The following is a 25,800-nucleotide window of genomic DNA, read 5'->3' as shown; positions in this document are numbered from 1 at the left end:
AATCCGGTGGATAGGAACCGGTTCTCATTCATACGAAAAAACTATGTGTAGCATCGTATTATATCCAGCTTTCTACGAATATAGAAATGTACATTCATAAGATTAAAACCATTTTTTTAGCCGGTGCTTTCGGCACCTCGGGGCTAAAAAAACTAGTTTTAATCTCATTATTGTACTTTCTATATCCGCGGAAAGCCGTTTATATTACGATGCGAGAAATAACTATTCTCAGATCAATGGAGTTACTATGTCTATTCTGAGATCCTAATCCGAATTGTCATGTTATCTGTGTAATAACGATACGGAGGGTTTCAACCGCCTTTACCCAGTCCTCTACTACTTGATGAACGACCTGACCAATGAATTATGTCCATATTGGCAACCTAAATGGACGAAAATTTTCCCCTGGCAATATATCCATGTATAATGTATATCTTACGCTCATTATAGTCAGCTAAAAGGAACTTTTTGACGACATTCTGTGCACAAGTAAGAAGTCTTAAAAATTGTCAAAAATAAAGAAAACTTGTATTTGTTTCAGTACCCAAAGTCAAAGACAACCAAAAGAATAAATTTTATTTTTAATTTATTGTCCCATCTTTATTGCCTGAGTATAGTTCATACAAAATAAAATGATGTCTATCGGTCTGTCCGTCTATCACATAAGATCTCGGTAACCACTGAACCGATCTATTCTACTCTTCAGGGAATATGTATATCTACTGGTTTTGTGGTAGTTTTTAGGCTAAATTCTTGGAGTTGGGACACCCCCAACCCCCCCCCCCCCCAAAAAAAAAAAAAAAAAAAAATCCCCCCCTATCATTCGCAAAAATTTGCGATCCATTTGCATTTTTTTTCGGCTGGGTAGGTAATAGAAGATGTAATTATACCTCTTGGGGCAAAGACCCTAGAGGCTAGTGGCAAAGTTGCTAGTAGTTAATAAAAATATCAGTTTATTTAATTAAAATAGGTATAAAATACATAATATACACTAAATGTAAACTAAAATATTAAAAATCACATTTTCATTGTTTTACAAGTTTTAAAGCAAAATACCTAATAATAGCAAAGCTTTTTGAATATATAAAATATTAAAAACACGTATAACATAGACTAGGAAATAATTATTTTTGTATATAAAAAATTTGCTAAAACCAAAAAGATTAAAATTATAAAACTATAAAAAATCATTCACATAGTCCCTCGTTATTTGGCTGGGTATCATCCGGACAGTTGCTTCCTGCAGGTCCTAAATAATAATAGATATTTCTATCATTGTATTATAAACAGCTTTCCGCGGATATAAAATGTACAATTATAAGAATAAAACCAGTTTGCCCAAGATGCCAAAGGCACGGGCTAAATAAACTGGTTTAATCTTGTGATTGTACATTTTTATATTAGTAGTAAACTGAATATAATACGATGCTAGACATATTTTTTTCGTATGGATGAGAACCGGTTCTAATCCACCGGATAATAATCGGTTTCGAATGAATAAGAGAAATAATTTTATTTACTAAGTAAATTTGCGATTACTTTTATTTAATGAAATCTTCCAATTTTTAACATGTACAAAACGGCCTGCTTAATTGCTTCAAGATCCATGTCAGATCTATATAGGAAATAAATGTCTATAAACAAGCTCAAGTTTTCCAAGGAATATATGATAGGAAGACTCATAGTGCTCCAATAATCCATAATAAACTCTCATTGCCCAGAACGATAAGACCCATTATTTTACTTTATTAAAAATAAATTCATTTTTTTCATTTCATGTTGCTATTTACCTTATATTGATGTATTTAATTTCTAATCATAAAAAAGAAAATTTAAATTCATAATATGAAAAATTTAAGAAAACTATGTTTTAAAAGAATTCGATTGTGGCGACATTTTGTGTGTTCAAATATTAAACTAAAATTGTAATCATCATCATTAACCCTTTGGTGATGGTAATGTAAAGAAAAAAATATAATTTTAAAAAATCTTTTAAAAATCATTTAAATTATTAAATATTTACTTTCTTTTAGATAGTAATGCCGGGTGAGGAAAATAGATTTATTGAGAAATAGATATGCATATAGAAAACTAGCCAATAGGGAGATAATTATATCGAGCCAACTCTAGTTGTTTAATATGATTGATGTATGTGTTAAATAATACCAGGATACTACTTCTTATAAATGTTAGAAAATTCCAAGACTTTTCCTCAAAATGCACAATCCTACCCGCCCCCCTTCTTACTTTTGAAATAATTGCGGTGCCCTCAATATACCCAACTTAACTAACCTAAAGTGATTAATCACTTGGGGTATTAGGCTATGTAACACACATCAGCCAACTAACTCTTTTTTTTGAACGACCTTTAGCTGGAAGTCCTAACTGTGCAAGGTTGCGCCTGTTTTGGGCCAAGGCATTCCACCTACTCTAACTAATAATGTCACGAACATGACATAGCAGAAGTAGGAACCATTTTTTACGTCTTTAGCTATGACACGGTGTTAACCCGAGATTCTAACCTATTCCTCTCTGATGACAAGCAGATGAATGACGTGTTGAGCCACGGTCGTGGATTATTCTCACCTGTGAGGTACATGGGTCTGTTAGCAAAATTACCACCAACAGCATAGTTGCACACAACCAAATTTTTGTACCACCCGTCTGTATCCTAAAATAAAAACAAGGTTGACAACATTCATAAATGCGAAGCTTTGAAACGGTAGGACAAACGAATATTATTAGAAATCAGTATTGCCAAAATCAGATGAATAGGATAATTATAACACATATAAAAATATTGTTAAAAAGCAATATGTTTTTAACGGACGTACGCACTTTCTGGTAACGATTACAGAGTTGGTACGCTTCCTAAATCGTACCAGCAGGGATAAGGGATGGGAAACGAAGGAAATATTATTTCAAGCCTAGGCATAAAAAAACAGTTATGGGAAGGTGCATTAGTTCGTTATCAACGCTAATGAAATAGCTGTGTGTGTGTGTGTGTGTAGATAAAGAATAAAATAAAATTCAGGTAGCTAGTCTTAAGTAAATTAGAAATTTTTACAAACTAATATAGTAATGGCTTTTGTAAAATCACGTTATGATGTTTTTTAATCTCCCAAAATTTTTTATCTTGTACTCTAGTAATTTGAATTTTTCCGAAAGCTATCATTGGGTTTGCCTCAGACACAATTTGTTTGTATTTTTATTAAAGAGTAAAAATTTTTTATGAAAATATTATTTTATCATTGCTCTTATTCAATTCTAAATAAATAAATAAATTTAGTACAAGTAAATTAGCACTTGGGTAACATTCTATCAATTTTTCTTGTTCCATGAATAATATTTTTGTACTTTTTAACATATAAATAATAGTACTGAGGTGTTTCAATCAATTCCGTATAAAGTTTTAAAATTTAAAATACAACATTTCATTTATAAACTACAAAATAAATAATTAGTAGCTACCTACTTTCCAAAAAATAATCACCTCATAATGTGGCACCGCAGCCCAATTCACTGGTCTCTGCCCACTCCCTCCCTGGGTTTCTACCTTATAGTATGTGGCACCACAGCCCAATTCCCTGGTCTCTGCCCACTCCCTCCCTGGGTTTCTACCTTATAGTATGTGGCACCACAGCCCAATTCCCTGGTCTCTGTCCCCTCCCTCCCTGGGTTTCTACCTTATAGTATGTGACACCGCAGCCCAATTCCCTGGTCTCTGCCCCCTCCCTCCCTGGGTTTCTACCTCATAGTATGTGGCACCGCAGCCCAATTCACTGGTCTCTGCCCCCTCCCTCCCTGGGTTTCTACCTGATAGTATGTAGCACCGCAGCCCAATTCCCTGGTCTCTGTCCCCTCCCTCCCTAGGTTTCTACCTTATAGTATGTGGCACCGCAGCCCAATTCACTGGTCTCTGCCCACTCCCTCCCTTGGTTTCTACCTTATAGTATGTGGCACCGCAGCCCAATTCACTGGTCTCTGTCCCCTCCCTCCCTAGGTTTCTACCTTATAGTATGTGGCACCGCAGCCCAATTCCCTGGTCTCTGCCCCCTCCCTCCCTGGATTTCTACCTCATAGTATGTGGCACCGCAGCCCAATTCACTGGTCTCTGCCCAAACAACTTGGCTGTAATGCCCTGTGTTAAAATCAAACCTGAAACAAATAAAAATCTATTTTTGTCTTTACATAAAAGTAACAGGATGTTTTTTTCTGTTTGTGTGTACCGAAGGAACTTGCTAACCACTCCACCAGTCCATGGAAGGTTTATAACTATTTTGGGAGCCTCAAGGGTCTAGTTATTTGACAAGTAGCTCCTCTAAATATCATAACCTTATTGATTTTGCATGACTAATAATTAAGGTTCTGTACGTTCTGTAATAGTTAGTACATCTGTAGCAACTCTATATTAGTTTCTAGAAAGTCCGTACGTCCATTTAAAACATGTTGAAAACCCTAAGGATGAGTTGACTATTTATCTGATTTTTAAAACAATGATTCCTAGGACAACGCGGTACAATATTTTAAGCGAAGCATCTCTAATATCAAGCCCTTAAAATGTAAGTAAATATTAAACAGTATCATGTATTTCATTTTCAGTAATTTGGCAACAAAAGGAATAGATGCTTTCACAATAATCCGTAAAATTGTGAGCAAGATTCCAGACAATGCGATTGTTAGGTTAAACTGTTTTTAAATATGTTTTTAATCATACTATGCGTTTGCTCAACATTATGAAAAGTTAGACTTTATAAGCGCATTTGACTTGAAGCTTGCTCAAAATAATGAGGAAAATTGCAAAAGCTCCCTTCATATATTTTTTTGTTAATATTCCTTTTGTCCGCTTTTCTGGTTGTTGTCATCCTTGTTCAATATAAATCTTAGATATACCTGAAAGGATCAATATTTGCAGGATTAAATCCAGGTTTTCCAGGACTTGTAGGTGTTGAAGGTTTTGGAGTCACTTCATCATACCAGGAATCAACTGCTTCTTTGAATGTGTTCTATAAAAAGAGGGAGGGTCACTTTAAAAAAAAAACACCTTACTGTTTTATACAATACTAGTTGCTTCGCCCAATTCCTCGGGTATTACAAGTCAGGTTCGCTCGAACATACCAAAGAAGGTTGATAAGGCCTGGCTTAAGGGTTGAGTAAGGCACTGTAACCGTAAGGATGAGGCACGGTGTAACACCCTTAGACAGAGTGCACCTGGGTAGCACTCTGAAGAATACTCTCTCAACAGGCCCGCAAGTGTAGTAGGGTGATGCTTGCTTGGGGTGAGAGATGAGATAAGCGGTCTAAGTTTCCGTGCCTACAGCCCTCAACCCTTATACTTAGGGTGGCAAGTGCGGAGAGTCCTTCACTAAGTAGAACGGGTAGTAGGCCGAGAACGCCAGCGGTCCGCCGTAGTGACTGAAACCTTAGTAACTTAGTCGGGAAGTAGACTCGTGGCACAAGGTGCAGCGCCTCCGTCGGGAGATTAAGCTGTATACTTAAGGCGTCACCTTAAGTAAGTGTAGTGTGCGGGTTGCTTGACACTTGACTCCCTCGAAGTAGGTGGACCCCTTCGGTGAGTCAAAATACCTGACTTTGGTTGGCGCTTATAGTAAGGGTGACAGTGCGCCAAGGGTTGAGGGCTATAGTAGACAACCAGACATCAGCCTGCCGAAGCTACTGTGTGGGCTGAAGGTCGAGTCAACTGTAGTCTAACATATCCTTGGTTCAAGGTAGGACTTGTCCGCTTGCTTGCGGCATAGCTATCTTAGTACCGCACTCTTGCTTGAGTGTTTGACCTGGGTATGGGTTGAGGCCGCTATGCAGGGTAAGGTATGCTGGAAGAGGGTGATTGGGAGAATCTAGGATTGGATGGTTTAGCTGCCCTTAGACCAAGGAACCAGAGGGGGAGGTCTATACGAGCAGAACCGCAAGCCAGGCAAGGTAACACAAGACACGTCGCCTCCCTCTGGAGATTAAGACGTGGTGGTGGGGGGCATTCGTGTTTCCTCTTAACCTTTACTTAAACCGGGGTTCGACATAAGTACCATACCAAGTGTCAAGTTAACCTGGGTAGGCGCCTTCTTTGGTATACTAGTGCGGTCGGTTATAGTACTAAGGTCAGGTGTTCTGCCTGACTGGAAGACTATATCCTTGCTTTGACTTTAGAATTCTTAGTCTACTGACTTTAAACATCTACAAGTTTCAGGGGCAAGCTTCACGAGACGTTAACCTTCCTTAAGGAGCGTACGTGTGACATGAGTTGCCTCATCTACGTCGTGCACTTAAGCTACCCTGAGTAGGAGTGCGGGTCGTATTAGATCTCTTCATCTCCACATCAACAGTACTGGTTGGGGGCGGTAGTTAACGGGGCGAGATATCCCCAAGGCTGCCCCCTTAGTCCAGTCTTTAAACTCGGAGTAAGAGTCTATCAGTAGTGTAAGTGATCTTGGTCCTTAACTGGGTTCCTCCTTCCCATACCAGGTTGGATAAAGGGACATCGAACTGGAATGAGGACTCGGTAGAATGCTATTCTTGGGAAAGGTCGTGGACTGGACTGGTGAAGCGCCCTCCGTCGACTAGGGTAGCAACCATAAGGGAAGCGGGCGGGCACTTCGGGTGCCCTGGTAAAGAACCAAGATAGAGTGCTCCGACTCCCCTGGATAGGACTTTGCCTGTTTGGTAACCGACATGGTGTGACATCGATTGAAAACTCTTGGCTATACCTCGAGAGGACGCTTAGTGACTACAAGGATCATCGATACAATAGATGTTCCAGAGTAGAGTACTACTAAGCTATCCGCGTAGAGTACGCCTCGATGCGAATTCAAGATTCACTCCAGGGTAGGCTTAAGGATTACTACTACTGGATGGGGCCCAATGGGCGCCGCTGGGCGCCCAAAAACTCTGCAGCTACCGGTGAACGGGGGGGGAGACGTTTTCAAAAAAAATTATTAGGCGTTTTATACTATGGGGTATTTTTTTTCAAAAATTTTATTTTTTAATAAGGTAAAAATTTTCAGAAATTTTCAACTAGTGCTCCCATAAGCGGATTTTCAAAAGTATATAGGGGATGACATATTTTTTCGTAAGAGGGACCCGCGCGCGCGAGGCAAAGGACACCATCCATGCCCTTGTCAAGCGCTAGCGGCTTACGGGAGCTATGTTAGATGAACCGGCACCCTACCTTATGAGGTAGGGGAAGACAGTTGGACAGTAGTAAGGAGAGATAGACGCCCGCTATCTCTAGGCACCCTTAGTAAGGGAGAAGCCTGGTTAAGTAAGACTGTGAAGGTGACACCAGTCAAAGGAAGGAGACTGTGGTGAGGTGAACACCAAGTCAAAGAAAGTCGGGAGAGATAGATGCTGGTTATCTCTAGGCACCCTTAGTAAGGGAAGCCTGGTTGAGTGAGACGGTAGACTAAGATAGAGCGCCCGCTATCTTAAGTCAAGCTGGTGAAGGTGACACCAGTCAAAGGAAGGAGACTGTGGTGAGGTGTACACCACAGTCAAAGGAAGGCACCCTTAGTAAGGGAAGCCTGGTTGAGTGAGACGGTAGACTAAGATAGAGCGCCCGCTATCTTAAGTCAAGCTGGTGAAGGTGACACCAGTCAAAGGAAGGAGACTGTGGTGAGGTGGACACCACAGTCAAAGGAAGGCACCCTTAGTAAGGGAAGCCTGGTTGAGTGAGACGGTAGACTAAGATAGAGCGCCTGCTATCTTAAGTCAAGCTGGTGAAGGTGACACCAGTCAAAGGAAGGAGACTGTGGTGAGGTGGACACCACAGTCAAAGGAAGGCACCCTTAGTAAGGGAAGCCTGGTTGAGTGAGACGGTAGACTAAGATAGAGCGCCCGCTATCTTAAGTCAAGCTGGTGAAGGTGACACCAGTCAAAGGAAGGAGACTGTGGTGAGGTAGACACCAAGTCAAAGGAAGTGTGTTATAGACCTGGGTAGAGGGAAGAGCACCTTCAACCGTGGTGAAGTAGACACCAAGCCTAAGGTTAGAAGGGCGGGAGAACCATAACCAAGGAGACTTTAGACTGTCCCACTCAAGAGGTTCCCAATATAGCTTAAGGGCAGCGCTAGGTTAAGAGCGAGCTGGCTTGCGGGTGAGAGTGGACAGTCAAAGAGTGTCTTAGGAGGGTAACCTTGACTACGTCCAAGGTATCCTTTGAAGGAGGATAGAGAGGTGCCAGCTATTGTTAACCCAAGCTAGGGCACCTCAAAGCAAAGCGCTGTGGTAAAGGAAACGAAGGAGAGGAATACTAAGACTTAAGACTGACTTCAAGAGACCCAAGGCAAAGCTAAAGGGCAAGCTAGGTTAAGGGTGTTGCTGGCTTGCGGGTGAGAGGTTCCAGTCAGAGTCTTAACCAAGGGGTCTATAGGAAGGTAGACACCTAATCTGGTTGATTCTGCCAGTAATATATGCTAACGTCAAAGCCTAAGCCATGCATGTGCCTAAGTGAGAGAGACTACGAAAGGCTCATTAAAACATATCAACTTGATTGAACAGAAGGAGCAGCGGAAGGATAACTTTGGTAATTCTCAAGCTAATACATAAGACAAGGCAATAGGAGTTGTGGAAGGTAAGCGCTTGAGAAACCAAACACGGAAGTGTACTAAAGTTGACCTGAAGCCGTTCTTGATAGTTCAGTTAACCTGACTATCAGTTCATTCATGGTATGACCTATCAACTGTAGACTGGGTGCCTTAGGCGCACAGTTGTTATGACGGGTAACAGAGAATCAGGGTTCGATTCTGGAGAGGGCGCCTTAGAAATGGCTACCACATCTAAGGAAGGCAGCAGGCGCGCAAATTACCCATTTGTTAAAGACAGAGGTAGTGACGGAATATAACAATACAAGACTCTTTCGAGGCCTTGTAATTGGAATGATGTTAATCTAAATTAATGTCAAAGGATCAATTGGAGGGCAAGTCTGGTGCCAGCAGCCGCGGTAATTCCAGCTCCAATAGCGTATACTAATGTTGCTGTGGTTAAAAAGCTCGTAGTCGGAGGATTGTCAAGTGGGAGCCCTGGCGCTAGCGCTAGCGGTTCTTATTGATTGGTTGGAAAGGACAAGTCAATTGACTTTCAAAGGTTGATTGAGCTGGGTCTGTGTTTACTTTGAAAAAACAAGAGTGCTAAAGGCAGACCAGTAGTCGGAATAGTTGTGCATGGAATAATATAACAAGGAGTTGTGTATGTTATGTTGGTCTCAACCATAACTTGATGATAAATAGAGACTGACGGGGGCATATGTATTCAAGCGCTAGAGGTGAAATTCTTGGACCGTTTGAAGACATCCAAAAGCGAAAGCATATGCCAAGTATGTTTTCATTGATCAAGAACGAAAGTTAGAGGATCGAAGGCGATTAGATACCGCCCTAGTTCTAACCATAAACGATGCCAACCAGTAATCTATCGCATGTCTATTGACGTGGTGATAGGCGACTTTTGGAAACTAAAGTTATTTGGTTCCAGGGGAAGTATGGTTGCAAAGCTGAAACTTAAAGTAATTGACGGAAGGGCACCACCAGGAGTGGAGCTTGTGGCTTAATTTGACTCAACACGGGAAAACTTACCAGGCCAGAACACTAGAAGGATTGACAGACTAAGTGCTCTTTCTTGATTTGGTGGTTGGTGGTGCATGGCCGTTCTTAGTTGGTGGAGTGATCTGTCTGGTTAATTTCGATAACGAACAAGACTCTCACTTACCAATAAGGACACTGTTTCCAAATTGAAGTCGGGTGGAAACATTAACTAACTTGAAGATGTGTGTCTTCTTGGAAGGGTTAGTTGAACGAAGTAGCTAAAGAAAGAGCAATAACAGGTCTGTGATGCCCTTAGATGTTCTGGGCCGCACACGTGCTACAATTGAATATATAACCCGTCCCTGGTTCGAAAGAACTAGGCAAGCGGTTAATATATTTAACAGTCGGGATTGTCGCTTGTTCGACATTAACCTGGAATTCCTAGTAAAGGCAAGTCAATAGCTTGCCTTGATTGAGTCCCTGCCCTTTGTACACACCGCCCGTCGCTACTACCGATTGAATGTCTTAGTGAGAACCATGGAAGGCGCCCTAACAGTTGACCTGGGTGCCTGAAGTAGTTCAAGCTGTGTCATTTAGAGGAAGTAAAAGTCGTAACAAGGTTTCCGTAGGTGAACCTTCGGAAGGATCATAGTGGAGTTGTATTGTCGGGAACAAGGAATCGTAGAGCTAGTCTTAACGAATCCATACCAGGCCCAAGGCGCCTGCCAAAGAGAAAGCGCAAGGTGAAGGCGCTAAAGCAAAGCTAGTGGACAAGGGAACACTAGGCTTGTAGCTTGAAGAAGATAGTAGCTAAACACTAGAGTGAATGTGAATCGCTGGTCACATGAACATAGCTTGGTTGAACGCAAGCGCAGGAAACAAAGCAAGGCTTTGGTTTCGTATTCCTTGTCAGAATGTGGGCACAAGGAGGCAAGGCACCCGTCCATAGGGCGGTTCTTCCTACCCTTCGTTTAGAAGGTAGGAGAGAGGACAGTAAGAAATGCGACGGATCCAAAGAGCTGGGTAAAGGTCTAATTTGAGAATTAGCGGCAGTTTGACTCAAGAAGAGTGTTTGATAGGGAATGAAAGACCCGCTTGACTTAAGCATATCAATAAGCGGAGGAAAAGGAATCCAAGGAGACCGTCTTAGTAATAGCGAATGACAAGACGGTAGCTCTAGGCTGAGTCTCTCTGTAAGAGGGACTGTGAAGCGCAAGCAAGCGGGTAGTCTAGGCTTCCCATGGCAAGGTCTCTCGTGAATGTGGTTCGTTCATAGGAAAGGTGAAGGACCAAGAGAGCTGGGAAGGTCTAGGCACGCCCGCTTGAGAGTGGAGTAGGAATATTTGGAATTGTATTCTGAAGCTTGAGGTAAACCATTCACAAAGCTAAAGACTGGCGGCAAGGCCAATAGCAAACAAGTACCGTGAGGGAAAGTTGAAAAGAACTTTGAAGAGAGAGTCAAAAGTACGTGAAATTGTCCTTTGACAAACGGTGTAAGGGTCTCAAGCTGGTATTCCTTGTGTTCATAGGAAGGTGAACCTGGGTACCAGTTAGAGTCAACCTTGAAGGAGAAGGAAGGAGGTGCCTTAGACGGGAGAGCTAGCACTTCAGTTGTGAGTAGAGGGCGGCATAGCGAGCGCTAAAGCACTCGTTGTTGAAAAGTAAAGACGGTGACATCGACCCGTCTTGAAACACGGATCAAGGAGTTTAACAGGCGGACAAATAGAACCCAAGTAGAGGGTTGGTGTGAAGGGAAGTCAAGTGGGAAACCAAGGCATGTGGTTTCGTTGAAGGCTTGCTATAGTAGTAGCGGCAAAGTCAGATTGAGTGAATCTGTTAAGACCCGAAAGATGGTGAACTATGCTTGATCAGGGTGAAGCCAGGTGAAAGCCTGGTGGAGGCCCGTAGCAATTCTGACGTGCAAATCGATTGTCAGAGTCGAGTATAGGGGCGAAAGACTAATCGAACTATCTAGTAGCTGGTTCCAGTCGAAGTTTCCCTAAGGATAGCTGTAATTCACAAGGATAGTTTCATCTGGTAAAGCAAATGACTAGGAGGAATGGGATTGGAACGATCTCAACTCATTCTCAAACTATAAATGGATGAGAATAGCTTGGCGCTTAAGGAGAAGTAAGGCCATGCTAAAGTTGGAAGGAATATGAAAGGACGTGTGGGCCATTCTTGGTAAGCAGGACTGGCGCTGTGGGATGATCCAAACGCAGAGTTAAAGTAACAAAGTCATAGTTCATAAGATACCACAAAAGGTGTTGGTTTCTTAAGACAGCAGGACGGTGACCATGGAAGTTGGGACCCGCTAAGGAGTGTGTAACAACTCACCTGTCGAAGAAAGCAGTCCTGAAAATGGATGTTGCTAAAACTATAGAAGGACTTATACTCCAGCTGTGCCTAGAGGTTGGCTAGGCACAAGTAGGCTGGTAATAACGTGGCAAGTAAGGGCCAGTTAAAGTAAAGTTGGGAGCAACGTTTTGTGCAGATCTTGGTGGAAGTAGCGAATAATCCATGGAGGGATTGGATAGTCGAAGTGGAGAAAGGTTTCGTGTGAACAGTAGTTGAACGCGAGTCAGGCGGTTCTAATCTAAAGTTGAAGTATGTACAAGGCACAGGCAAGTGCAAGCGGAGAAAGGGAAACTTGTTAGAGTTCAAGTTCCTATACCAGTCTCATCCTAGCATATAGGCCTGGGTAACCAGGAAAGTGGATTGGGATTCCTTCTAACCCCAGAGAGAGAGTTGTCTTTTCTATATAAGCGAAAGGTCACCTTGAAACACTGTCAGAGTGAGTAAAGGTAACCCTAGCTAAGAACACGTCCGTTCAAGACGTGTCTCTGGTGGAAGCTGGACCTTGAAAACCAATCTTAAGGCTATGGTTGAACTGGTGTAGGCCGTACTCATATCCGCAGCAGGTCTCCAAGGTTAAGAACCTCTGACCAATAGAATAATGTAGGTAAGGGAAGTCGGCAAAATGGTTCTGTAACTTTGGGAGAAAGAATGGCTCTGAAGGCTAAGCTAGTCGGGTTTAACGTGGAAGTGCCCTTGGATTGGAAGGACTGGATGTGGTTCGGACCTTTAATCTTGAAGGCATGGAAGCGCTAGGCTTCATATACTAACGTATATACGTCTAGCTATCAATAGCTTGATCAGAACTGACACGAGCAGGGGGAATCCGACTGTTTAATTAAAACAAAGCATCGAGATAGTCAAAGGGTGACATTGACTCGATGTGATTTCTGCCCAGTGCTCTGAATGTCAAATGGAAGAGGTCCCATTAAGCGCGGGTAAACGGCGGGAGTAACTATGACTCTCTTAAGGTAGCCAAATGCCTCGCCAGATAACTACTGACGTGCATGAACGGATTAACGAGATTCCCACTGTCCCTATCTACCATCTAGCGAACCCGCAGTCAAGGGAACGGACTTGTGGATATTAGCGGGGAAAGAAGACCCTGTTGAGCTTGACTCTAGTTTCGCTTGGTGGAGAGGAATACTTGAAGTAGGATAGAGAGGAGGTGTAAAAGCCAGTCTTGAAATACTCTCACACGTATGTCTTCTCTGCTTAAGAAGTCGGAAGGGAAAGACAGCTTGGCTTAATGCCTTGCTTCAGTTGTAGAAGGAAGTTGAAAGGGCAACCCTAACCTCAGAGAGAGTGAGGCAGGGAGTTTGACTGGGGCGGTACATCTGTCAAACAATAACGCAGGTGTCCTAAGGTTGGCTCCTCAAGGAAAGAAACCTTGAATAGAGTAGAAGGGCACAAGCCAGCTTGAGTTCTCCTTTCAGTACAAGGAGAACCTTGGAAACAACGGCCTATCGATCCTCTTTAATTCGTGGTTTGAAGGAAGAGGTGACAGAAAAGTTACCACAGGGATAACTGGCTTGTGGCTGCCAAGCGTTCATAGCGACGTAGCTTTTTGATCCTTCGATGTCGGCTCTTCCTATCATTTTGAAGCAGAATTCAGAAAGTGTCGGATTGTTCACCCGTCAAAAGGGAACGTGAGCTGGGTTTAGACCGTCGTGAGACAGGTTAGTTTTACCCTACTAATAGGGAGGACTAGTCTTGAGTAGGGCTCTTTAGTATGAGAGGAACCAGAGCCCGGTACCGCTGGTGTTTCTGTTGTTTGACTTGTCAGAGCAGATGCGCTAAGTACTTTGGTTAATAGCTGAACGCCTCTAAGCTAGAGACCAGTCTTGAGAGCTATCTATATTGTTGTGAAAGTCGGGAAAGGAGCAACTAGGCGCAAGCCTGGTAGAACGAAAGCTATATCTATCTAACGCTCCCAATCACTGTGTCCCAAGGACACGACTTAGGAGGAAGGCCCCGTTGTAATTCATTAGACTCATACAGAGTCGAGTGACTGAGACGGTGAGCTGTTCCTGACACCCACCTGACGACTTAACAGGTGCCCACCAACCTTTGACACTCGGCAGATGAAGCCGTTGTCACCAGCTTGGGAGACTGGATTGATAGTGCTAGAGTGCGGCGCCTGGAGGGAGAACCCTACCGCTGGGGGGGGGGGGGGGTAGATGTAAGGAAAATAGCATATAACCAACCCAAGACATTTAGAAAGCTGATAAGTACCATCCCTTCTGGCTAGTAATTTCTGAGATATTAAACATTAATAAAAAAACTTACTACTTCATACAATAGGATTGCTCAATAAACCTTATACCCCTATGCTTTTCAGATGAGCTACATGTCAAACATCCATCAGACCTCTGAGGCTCCCAAAATGATTATAAACCTTCCGTGGACCTATGAGAAGCTTCATTATAAAGGAGAACCCTATTGGTGGAGTGGTTAGCAAGATCCTTCGGAACACCAAACAAGACATACAGAAAGACATAACATTACTTTATTATAAGGATAAACACCTTCCACAACTGGCTACGTGCATCAAATTAGCTGGGTTTTTTTTATACCTGAACATCATCAGCAGGTTGCTGGTGAGATGAAAAGGATATGAACAGGTTCTGTCCAACATACACAGAATCTAGCTTGTTTCTAAATACAAGGGTAGGTCAGTGCAATTTATTTATATAGAGTGTGCAAAAAAATACGTACATTTTTAAAATTCAAATTACGAGGCTTGTGTTAATAGTAGAAAAATGTTATGCATACCGCTAGAACTGCTTTGAACTCTAAATTTTGGAAATATAAAAACGGTTCTTGTGCTACGTATGGTTAGGGAGATACGTGGTAAAATGTCCCAACTGACTCAAAACTTGACTTGTAAATACATAATTTAATATTAGATAATAGGGTTTGCAAAAAGAAATAGTCATATTTTTAAAATTCAAATTGTAGAGCTTGTGTGTATAGTAGAAAATGGGCAGTAATTCAGATTCTGTGTGTTACTGGACTTTGCCTAATATATACAGATTCTAATTTACAACTAACATCTAAATACTAGGCAGTTATTATTTTAGAAACAGCTGATCTTAAAATAGATAAAAAAATACATTTTAGGTGCCCCTAGAGACCTCTAGGGGCGTAGTTATAAATTAAAATCCAAATATAATACCTGATTTCATCATGTTTAAAAGTACATTGGTCTGCCCATCTCTAAAAGTTTGATAATAATTGAGTTTTAAGAGCAAATGAAGGGGGGGGGCGGGGGTAAATAAAACTATCTCGTAATCAATGCGCGAATGGCACAAACTTCCAAATTTTGTTATGAAACTTGGCATGAGTAGTTCTTGGTAAGTCTTTATTCCCAAAATCAAACAAAAAGTTCAAAAAGTAACATAAAAATATTTGTCCTAAAAGTTAAAATTCAACATCTAAAGGTAAGAACTATCCTTTAAGGACGAACGAACAGACTGACCCCAATTAAAGAAGATCTTTGCTTTGAATTTTCTACAACATCAAATATTCCTGAGCAATTTTTTCAAGTTCCTCGTTCCAGACCAGCTTCCTCATATTGGCTGCTGGGGGCTGACCAGGCTCCTCACCTTTCAAAAAAAAAAATTTAAACTTTGGACATGCCTTTTATCTTAAAATGAGTGTTTTGGGAGCATAATGGCTTTCAGAATAATATTATCACGGACTAGGAACAACTGACTTCCTAACCCCCTCCCCTTCCTACCCACTCCTGAACGCTTTTTAAAATTTTTTTAAAAAGGTGGATGAGTAATTTTTTCTAACAGGATCAAGTATTTGATGGTTAAGACACTTAGAAATAATCACATTTTACAGTTTAATCAGTTTTTTTCCAGGGATCTAAAGCAATAAGAGAATAGCAGATAAATTGATGTGCATCTCCAATAATGATACACAAAATTAACCCCAGCCCTGTAAAGTTTACAATTAGTGGTTGAACGTTTAAACTTTCAACTTAATAAACCTACAAATGAAAAGTTTCCAAACTTGTTTAGCCAACAAATAAGAAAACGTTATTGTAAAACTTTGGGTACTAGTGCAATAAACAGACCAATTTCCCCTCCCTCCCTGCTTTTTTTCAGAAATGGACATTGTATTGCCCAAAATTGGTATAGATATTTAAAGTTAGACTTACCGTTGGCAACCTTGCTTCTATAATGATTGTGTGCATCCAGAAGTATTTTTCTTGCATCATCTGTCAACCCTGTGCTGATGGCCATTTCTGCACATGTTTCACTGGGACCCTGTATGTTTTAATTTATCTTATTTGATCTGGCAGGTATGCCTTTTATGTTTACTTTTAAGTCATATAAGATAAGAAATAATTTGTCTGTGTTAAAACAGATCTATATACAGATAACTAACTGCCGTCTTTTTACAAAGACCTTTTTTTGTCTGCTAAGTAATTGTTTTCTGCTATTTGCTGTGTTAATTTTCCCGACACTATTGGTTTACTTTCAAAGACTCAATTCAGTGTCGACACAGTTATTTAACCCCTTCCCCCTCTAGTATTTAACTCAATTGTGCTAAGATCAGTTATTTTTTTAGTCATGTTTCTACGCTAGCGTCGCCTACTTTTTGGTATTTTTTGGCGATTTCTCTTCGGAGGGTTGTGGTACCATCCCAAAAAATAATTGTAAGTCTTCCTAGAACCTTCAAGAAGCTGCATTGGTTAAGGAGAATCATTGGGTTCAGTGGTTAGAAAGATCCTTCAGTAGTAAATATAGACACAAAAAGATCCTTTTAATCTTTTTATAAGGATTAATACTTAACAGCAATGTTGAAAACAAGTATAAAAATTTTGCTTCTATTATAACGTTGCAAAATATCTCAACTTTCTTTAATAGCCACTTTGATTGCACGATATTTGTCTCGAAATCAAAACTGAGCATTGTAATGAGTTGCACCTGTGTCCATATCATTACCTGATGCAAACATGAAATGAAATGAATGAAATGAGTTACCCCTGTTGACGTGCCAAGGCATTCCCCCCTACTCTCACTCTTAGTGTAGCACTACATCCATATCTTTACCTGATGCAAACACATGGTGTGATCATCATCTATTGTGCAGTAATTTCCATCAGCTGAAAAAAAGGGAATAGTAGCTTATGCAATAATCCTTAAAGGTGTGAGTTTTAAGGCTTAAAAATTATAGTAGAACGGTAATATAAGTATGTGTATTTTTTTTTATTGAAAAGAATTATTGACAAAATGGCAGGAAACGGCGGTTTTTGGCGGTTGCGCCGCTGTTTCTTCACAGTTCCATATTTTACCCCTATATAGCAGACCTGTAACTCTTTTTTAGTTGAGTTCCTTTGTTGACTTTTAGTTTTGGTTTCAAAAAGTGTCACTTTCGCCCCCCCCCCCCCCATCTTTTATCGTTTTACTACTGTTTTTAACTTAAAACTCGCAACTTTTACGGATTTTTAGCGCAACCTACTCCTCCCTTTGTGAGGAAGCTTCCAGTCAAATGCATTTATTGAGTCTAACTGTTCTTAATGTTGAACAAACGCATAGTATAATTAAACGCATATTTAAAAACATTTTGACCTGACAAGCGCATTTGACTGGAAGCTTGCTCACAATTTTACGGATTATTGCATAAATTAGTATTCCCTTAATCAGGGATAAGTGAATGAAAGATATTTTGTCACCTTTCACATTCCCTTTCTTATTTTGTAGTTACTTTCTTAATAGTAAGAAAATATGTCTTTTATTGACCTATTCCATATGCTTATAGTTTCTCCAAAAAAGGGGACAAATGTTACTTTGGCCGAAATTTCCCCATTGACGTCATCAATCGGGATACTTCTGCCAAACGAATTGTAACATTTGTACACTTTTGTTGGAGACACTAAAAGAATCTTTTTTTCTTTTCTTTTTACATTATAAGAAAATTTTAAGGGTATGGGTGAATATTTGGAAATCCCAAATTATATGAAAAAAAGGTATTTGAAGAAAAAAAACAATCATTTACATCTCAGCTCTGCTATCATTGAGGAAATTCTATAATAGAAAAAAAATAAAAGATGCATTTTCCAGACCGCTTCATAATAGAGATTTTTTACTAATAAAAAGTTGGGGTATGGTCCCTTTCGTGATTTCGCCTTTTAAGGGGAGTTTCTTCGTATTTTCTCGTCCAATTGCCTAACCCCTTGGGGCAATCACCTAACATAACCCAAAATAACCTAACATAACCTATAAAAAGCTACTAAGAAAATATGACGAAACGCCCCTTAAGAGTCGTTGCAACGAAAGGGACTATTATACTCAACCGTTGTTTTAAATGATTGTCTGATGTCAATTTTTAGTGCGGTTATTCATTTTTTTGTAGAAGTTTCTCTAATTTTAGTTTTAGTTCTAAAAGTGTCACACCCCTTTCCCTCAGCCCCCCCCCCCCCCCCCACTTTAGAACTATGTATCCACGCAGTTTACAATTTTTTTCTCGTTCTTTTTAGTTTTTCATATAATTATTATTGGCTTCAAATTGCATTAATTGTTAATTAAACTTACCTTGTTTAGAATAGCGAGGTAGAGTGAACCAACGGAAAAATGTATTTTCTGCCTCTGCAAATAAAAAAACAATTTTAGTGCGTTGTTAAAAGCGAAGTTTGTCTATAATTAGGGTCTGTATGTCCGTCCGTAAATAGGTTAAAATTCTCTATTTGATTTTGAACTTAGCATGATAATTTCTAATAACAGTTATAACAACTTAGAAAGCGTAGCAACTCCTAAAAATCCGTACGTCCATTTAACACATGCTGGTTTTTAACTTTTTAAGAACAATTTTTAATGATGCAAATATCCTATTTGTTTAAATTTTTGGAACAACGATTCCTAGGACAACAAGGAAAATCATTTTAAGCGAAGCATATCTATAATACAAAGTAAAACGATGTCTGTCTGTCCGTCTTTCTGTCTTAAGATCTCGGTAATCGCTGAACCGATTGGCTTTACTCTTCAGGGAATATACCTACTGGTCCTTATATTTAAATATTTTGCAACAGAATTATTCCCCTCCAAGGTGTACATACCGAAATAATAAAAAAGTCCACTAATAAAAAATAACCCACCCTCTACAGAAGCTTCAGTCTTGCTATCTAAAAGTATAAAAGATTAATAATATTACTATAAATACGTTTGACAAACACACAGACATTCTTCATGAAGACAATTGTTTTAGAGGTCCTTGGGACCGTAAAGATAACGAGAAAACATATTAAAAAGGGGGGGGGGGCGAAAGTGACACTTTTTGAAACCAAAACTAAAAGTCAAAGGAACTCAACTAACAAAAAGAGTTACAGGTCTGACATTTTGCATTGCAGTTGCTTTATAGGGGTACAATATGGAACTGTGAAGAAACGGCGGCGCAACCGCTGAAAACCGCCGAGAAAAGGCAACAAAAATTACGGCGGGAAACGGCGGTTTTCGGCGGTTGCGCCGCCGTTTCTTTACAGTTCCATATTGTACCCCTATTAAGCAACTGCCATGCAAAATCTCAGACCTGTAACCCTTTTTTTAGTTGAGTTCCTTTGTTGACTCTTAGTTTTGGTTTCAAAAAGTGTCACTTTCGCCCCCCCCCCCCCCCTTTGTATCATAGAAAGAAAACGAAGTAGCGGTTTTTTATCATTACAATAACTTTTGTTTTAGGTTAGGTTAGATAAATGTTCATGATTGCTCCGCATGGTTAGAGAAAATATGACGAAACCCGCTTCCGCTATTTCGTTTTCTTCGCATGATCCAAAATTTTAATGGGCGAAATTAATTATATGCCTTCTTTATAAATGCATGCATATAAAAAATGTAATTATACTCTGAAACATTGTTTAATTAATTTACAGAAGAGATTAGCTTGAAATTAATCACCAGTTAATCCATTTAAATCAAGAAATTGTAAGGCAAAATTATTTATAAAAAAAGAACTAAGAGTTTAATAAAATACCGTAAAAAAAATCAAGCCGTTATTGGGATCTTAATGGACACAACCTTACTCACCTTCTACAGCAAGATCAGCCTGATTAGCCAGGTCATCTTGGTCGACAATATGGCGACCATGGATAAAACTGTATGTCAATACATAAAACAGCAGCCACAACGTTCTCATTTTAATATACTAGAATAGGACACAAACATTAGAGTCTCAACATTTAGAAAAGCGAAGCAAAGAAAGGTCTAGGGAAGGTTTACAGCTATTTTAGGGAAAGGTACCACAACCGGTCATTCCAAGAATAATCGCCCCTAGAACAAAATTACCCCCCCTCTCCCCAAAAAAACTTTCTACTTTTGTTTTAAAACTTAATTTGTAAGTTGGGGGAGGGGGTGGGACAACTCTCCCCCACCTCAAGTTACCACTATAGGCCTCTAACTCGCTGAAATGTTTACCGTTAAACCGATATAGTTCTCCATTACAATGAAGCATCTTATATGTCTTCAGATATTTTATTCTTATAAATAAGTCTGGGTGTGGTTTTAGGCTACTTTCTGCCATTCTTTATTCCTTCAAATATAAAGCCCCTAGATACTAGGCACGCAGCCACTAGTATTTTATAAAGCATTAAGAAATCATATATTTTTATTTTCTCATAAACTTAAAATAACATCATAACCCAAATCACTTCAAAAGTTTCCAGCTTCGACAACCAAAGATTACTAATTAAAAATCAAAACAATATAGCAGCTGATTTTTTTAGGAAATCTTTCTCAATTATAATAAGAGTTACGCAAGAGATATATTGTCTCTATGGGTCAATTGGAAAATACTGACGGAACATTCAAGAGAATATTTTAACAGATCTTGTTACGTAAGGGCATAATTTTTTCATTTTGTTCGCATTATGAGTCAGCTATAATTTGTCGCATATCTGAGGATTAAGCTTTTCCTGGGTAAAATAATTTGTGTAAAAATTCTTTCCCTCGAATAATGTTAATCATATGACAAAACATATAATAAGTTACTTATGAATTTCTTTGAATAAAGTTAGCTTTCTAAAAATGATATCGTCGAATAAATTAAGCTCACATCTCCTATATAACAAAATGTAAATAACAGTTTCTGTCTGCAAAAATTATCTTTTTAATTTTGACGAAAAATATGGTTAGTTGGACCATCTGGGTATAATATGTCTATTTTAATTATGAAAATTGAGAATCAACATTTGATGAAAAAATTAATCCCATTATTCAGATCAAATATGAAATAATTGCCACAATTTTATGCAACTGAAGATTTAGATAATTAATCAAGTGTTTCAATTGAAAGAAAAAATCTGCAAAAAAAAAATAATTTGACAAAATGTGCAAAGAGCGTAAAAATGTAGGGTTGGGGCGAATATGGGTTGAACTCTTTGAATATTAAATATATTTATGAAATTATGTTGCAGATACTTTGATCGTTTGGTTTGATGCAGCTTATACCAACTTAATTCAGAAAAAAATCACGAAATCTATACGTGTTTTTCAGCTGTCGTTGGGGGGGAAACACATCGTAAAGTTGACGACCTCTTCATTTGCCCTTCCAATTATTATTTTAGATTTTTTTGATATTATGATAGGGGAAAATGTATCATGACTAACCTCATTTGTTGGTCAGTTACTTACCTATTCCAGTAGGAGGGTAGGGAATGGAATATCGGTAATCTAGCCAGCTGCGAGTATTACTTTTTCATAATACAGGAAAATCTGGTACAACATCCAGGTAATAATATATCGACTTTTGTTTATGAGCTATCTATTATCATTTTTAATAGCGAAGCTACTCTATAATTTGAAATATCCGTCTGTAACATGATTTCTCCTCTTCAAGATAGACGACTGAAATTTTCAGGGATTAAACAAGTTCCCATCCTTCATATTTTCACTAAGTTTCATCAAGATATGTCAATTAATTGGGGTGCTAGATCGATTCCTAAAGTTTTCATGATTTTCTCAAGTCATATTCAAGATAAAAGTCTATAATTCTCAGGAATTAAATAAGTTTAAATTCTGCATACTTCTATAAAGTTTCATATAGATTTGCTTATTGGTTGGGTTGATAGATCGATTTGATTTTAAGTGTTCCAAGGTTTTTTTCAACTATTAGAACTGATAAACGACTAAAATTTTCAGGGATTGAATAAGTTTACATTGTACATATTTCCACAAAGTTTCATTAAGATATACTAATCAGTTGTGGTGCTAGATCGATTCCTAGATTTCCACATTATAAATTATAAAAGGTTTCGTGATTTATTTTATTTTGTATTACACTGCTCTATAGTTCATTCCGGATGTCCATCCTTAATTTTAAAGCTTCGCTACTTATAGATGTTGTCATCCTTGTTTCATAAGCAGTTGAAAAAAGAATTATGAGACACTGTATTATATTATCAGGGTGAGGGGACATTGGGCTGTTTATTATTCTAATCACTAAAGTTTTCTTATTCGTTGATTATACAACATTAGGGACTTTTTATTAAATTTGATTGGTTGGTTCAATAAGTTGAGTGTCAAAACGTTTGAACTACTATAATTTTAATCTACTGAAGGGGTAATTTTGTGCATCATCCTTGGGGATGTACATCACTTTATCAGCCATTGTCTTATACTTTAGATCTCTGATAAATTATACTGATACCCAAAGTTTATAAAGCACTTTCGCTCATTTGTTGGCTTAAAAAGTTGGGTGATTTTATATTAACTCTGGATTAGTTGATACAAAACTAACAATGTTAAATTTTTCTACCAATTATTTAAATCTTCAGAATGGCAATTTTGTATATTATAATTGAAAGTTTATTATAAAGATCACTAAAATAAAAAGTTTTTTTTTTGGAAATGGAAGTGGGTAGGGAATTGTCTTGAGAACTAGTGAAGCTTTGAGAGCTCATTTAACACTTAAATTAATATATTCATAAAAAGGACGCGCACCAACTATCCCTTTCCCCAACAAGGACAAAAATCAACACATGAGGCTCCGAATATTTTCGTTTATTAGCATAAAATTCATAAGGGTCTAAAACAATATTAAAAAATTTTACAAAAAAGTATAAGATATGTAAGGAATAGTTATTTCTCGCTTCATATTATAAACAGCTTTCCGCGGATACAGAATGTACAATCATAAGAATAAAAACAATTTTTTAGACCTTGTCTTCAGTATCTCGGGGCTAAAAAACTAGTTTTAATCTTATAATTGTACATTCTATATCCGCAGAAAGCTATTTATAACACGATGCGAGAAATAACTATTCCCTACTTTATTTTGTAAAAACAGCCGAGATATTATAAAATAACTAAAACCAACCCTAGGATTACAGTACCGTTGAATGAAAGTCCTAAAGAATTCTCTTTACTCTTCCTATAAATACCACGCGCCTGACACAGCATGATAAAGTGCCATTTTTACGTCTCTAGTATTACTAAAATATCCAATTTGCCATCTACCTTAATGCCTGAGTCTAACAAGTGGTTAATATAGGAATGTTTGCTAACTCTTTGTTGATTAGTCCTTTAATAATTTTATTTAGTTTTTAGGTGTTCCTTTTTAGAAAATTAAATTATTTTATCCATTTTCAATATTTATATACGACAGAGCTTACTTTAAATTCATATTTTAAATATAATTTACTAGATAGTTTTAAATGTAAAATTATTTTCATACATGAGCAAGACAAGGAAGTTGCAAGTATGCATGACTCTGCACTTGTCCTTTGGTAAAAACAAGGATGACCACATCCACATGTAACAAAGCACAAAGCAAGAAATCGGGCAAAGTGAGTTAAAGACCTGATATTGAATGATTAAATAAACCAGGACAACTTAATGCCTTTAGTAGCATGGCCAATGGACCAAGTAATATGTAAGTTAGGCTATAAAAGTTTTCCGGAATTTTAATAAATATAATAGATTTGAAATCTGCATAAAATTTTAAGGAATTTTTATAAAATTCGTTTTTTGTATAATTCTTTATCTATAAGTGCAAATACAAATTAAGTTAAATAATTTTGACATCTGTGATTGGTGGATTGAAAACTATCTGCGCTCTGATTGGAGAAGCTTAAGTGACGTACATCATTCAACCAATTAGAGTGCAGGTAGTTTCCAATCCACCTATCCTATTGGTCAAAATTTATTAACTAAAATTAGATTTGCGCTTTTAAATAATGAATTATATAAAAAACGAATTTTATAAAAAATCCTTAAAATTTTATGCAGATTTCAAATCTATTATATTTATTAAAATTCCGGAAAACTTTTATAGCCTAATGTAAGTGCTTAAATACAGGATACTGTCAGGGGTATCCAGTCTAACCAACAATTCTAAAAAAATCACGGAACCTTATGGGGTATCTGGTGATATAGTTTGTTTTTGTCATGTAAGTGAAGAGGGGTATGAAAGAAGGGGAGGAAAAGGGGGTTGTGGGGAAATTTTCCTTTAGAGTTGTTTGTCAGATGGTTCGTTCTTAAAATAATACCTTATTTTCATAGGAATTAGATGTCTAAAAATCAGATTAATGTGATAATTCTATAAAAAGATATTTAAAAATTAACATGTTTTAAATGGACCTCTCAGGTAACGATTTAGAGTTGCTAAGTTTTCTAAACTTTTACTCCCTTGCATAGCATAATCTAATCATGCAAAGTTTGAAATCGATATGACAATTCTAACATGCTTATATAAACTGAGTCATATTTATATCCCAGGCTTAGCAGCCGCACACTATATAAAATGTTAACATACTTTGTCAGGGATACAGGGATGGGCAGTTGATTCATTTTAGAGTTCTTCTAACTCAATATCTTCCAAGCCAGATTTGTCTAAAATTATTTCAATAACTTAGCAGAAGCAGTCCTTATTAGATTTCGGTAATCAAAAACAAGTAAACACAATAAAAAATATTTAATATTAGGTTTGCCTGTCTTATTTTGATGTGAATATCTTAAGGTATGACTTTAGAACTGGTTATTGATTAAAAAAACAAACAAATTTGTGGTTAATTTGAGATTGCACAATAATTTAATTTATCATAATGGTCGATTACAGCAGTATAATACCAGAATTTTTATTTATCATATCCATAACCAAAGAAATTTTTTTTTAATTGTTTTGAATTTATTTAAATGGTCTGCTTGTATTTGTTTTGGTTATGTTTATTAAGATTCGTCTGCTTTTTGAATAACTATTTAGTGGCATTCCTTGTGCTGGTCCTAAAAAAAGTCTTAAATAAGTATCTTTGGTACCCAAACTTCAGGACAGCAAGAAATATAAATTTGAGAATCATTGACCATCCCTATATCCCTTACAGTTAGTGCTTTTAAATATAAAAAAAACAATTTTCATAAGGTTTATGTTGGCTGACACCTGGCTGCCATGTATTTCCATTCCTGGACACAATCCTTTATATTGAAGATCATTAAACAAACATTCAAAAGTTCAATTAAATTAATTGGGAAGTAAAAGCAAAGGGAAAAAAGCCCATGAAAACAGCAATGGAAAAGTAATTTGAAAGAGAAATAAGGATGACAACATTCTCAAGTAGCAAGGCACAAAAAATCACGTATGAACTAACAAACAAAATTTTCTATAAATCAACCAAAAGATTACTAAACCTTTATCCTTATAATAAAGTAACAGGATGTTTGTCTGTACTAAAGAATTTCGCTAACCGCTGAACTGATCGGGTTTTTCCTAACAAGATAGCTTCTCATAGGTCCCGAGAATGTTTATAACTATTTTGGGGGAGGGTACCACCACCCTCCCAAGAGAAATCACAAAAAAAATCAAAAAAATTTTTTGTAGAGAATTAAACACAACATAGAAAATTAATTTTCAAAGTATACCATATACTTCCTGTCAATCTAAAATAGCAGCCAAGAAAATTACATTTCCCCAATAGTTTT

The 25,800-nt window shown here is 38.1% G+C and overlaps 1 protein-coding gene, 1 non-coding gene and 1 pseudogene across 2 annotated transcripts; 2 read left to right on the top strand and 1 right to left on the bottom strand.

Annotated features, from left to right (window-relative positions):
• Positions 1 to 936: 936 nt before the first annotated feature.
• LOC145325817 (venom allergen 5-like) lies at positions 937 to 20,070 on the bottom strand. The gene is made up of 12 exons (XM_080168780.1): positions 19,918 to 20,070; positions 18,996 to 19,022; positions 18,436 to 18,489; positions 16,954 to 17,006; positions 16,056 to 16,164; positions 15,418 to 15,492; positions 15,063 to 15,105; positions 14,461 to 14,542; positions 4,894 to 5,006; positions 4,077 to 4,158; positions 2,587 to 2,671; positions 937 to 1,249 (listed from the first exon to the last, which is right to left on the bottom strand). Exons 1-12 carry the CDS (start codon positions 20,024 to 20,026, stop codon positions 1,188 to 1,190), a joined length of 894 nt encoding a protein of 297 aa, XP_080024906.1. The 5' UTR covers positions 20,027 to 20,070; the 3' UTR covers positions 937 to 1,187.
• Positions 8,397 to 10,181, top strand: LOC145327346 (small subunit ribosomal RNA; annotated as a pseudogene).
• Positions 10,597 to 13,923, top strand: LOC145327349 (large subunit ribosomal RNA). The gene has a single exon (XR_013882172.1). It is a non-coding gene; the product is annotated as a large subunit ribosomal RNA (ribosomal RNA).
• Positions 20,071 to 25,800: the final 5,730 nt, after the last annotated feature.

This window comes from Acartia tonsa, chromosome 8, assembly GCF_053477335.1.
Source record: "Acartia tonsa isolate MP-2025a chromosome 8, ASM5347733v1, whole genome shotgun sequence".
NCBI classification, from domain to species: Eukaryota; Metazoa; Arthropoda; class Copepoda; order Calanoida; family Acartiidae; genus Acartia; species Acartia tonsa.
The sequence above is the reverse complement of the archived record's forward strand: the minus strand, read 5'-3'. Positions and strand labels throughout refer to the sequence as shown.

What these genes read in the sequence shown, in the direction of transcription:
- LOC145325817 (XM_080168780.1), bottom strand. Translation starts at nt 20,026, where the DNA reads ATGAGAACGTTGTGGCTGCTGTTTTATGTATTGACATACAGTTTTATC. An exon ending in GACTGAAGCTTCTGTAGAGG is followed by an intron (nt 18,490 to 18,995) that starts GTGGGTTATTTT and finishes TTTTATTTGCAG; the next exon opens with AGGCAGAAAATACATTTTTC. An exon ending in GCGGTGCCACATACTATGAG is followed by an intron (nt 2,672 to 4,076) that starts GTAGAAATCCAG and finishes TTTTTATTTTAG; the next exon opens with GATACAGACGGGTGGTACAA.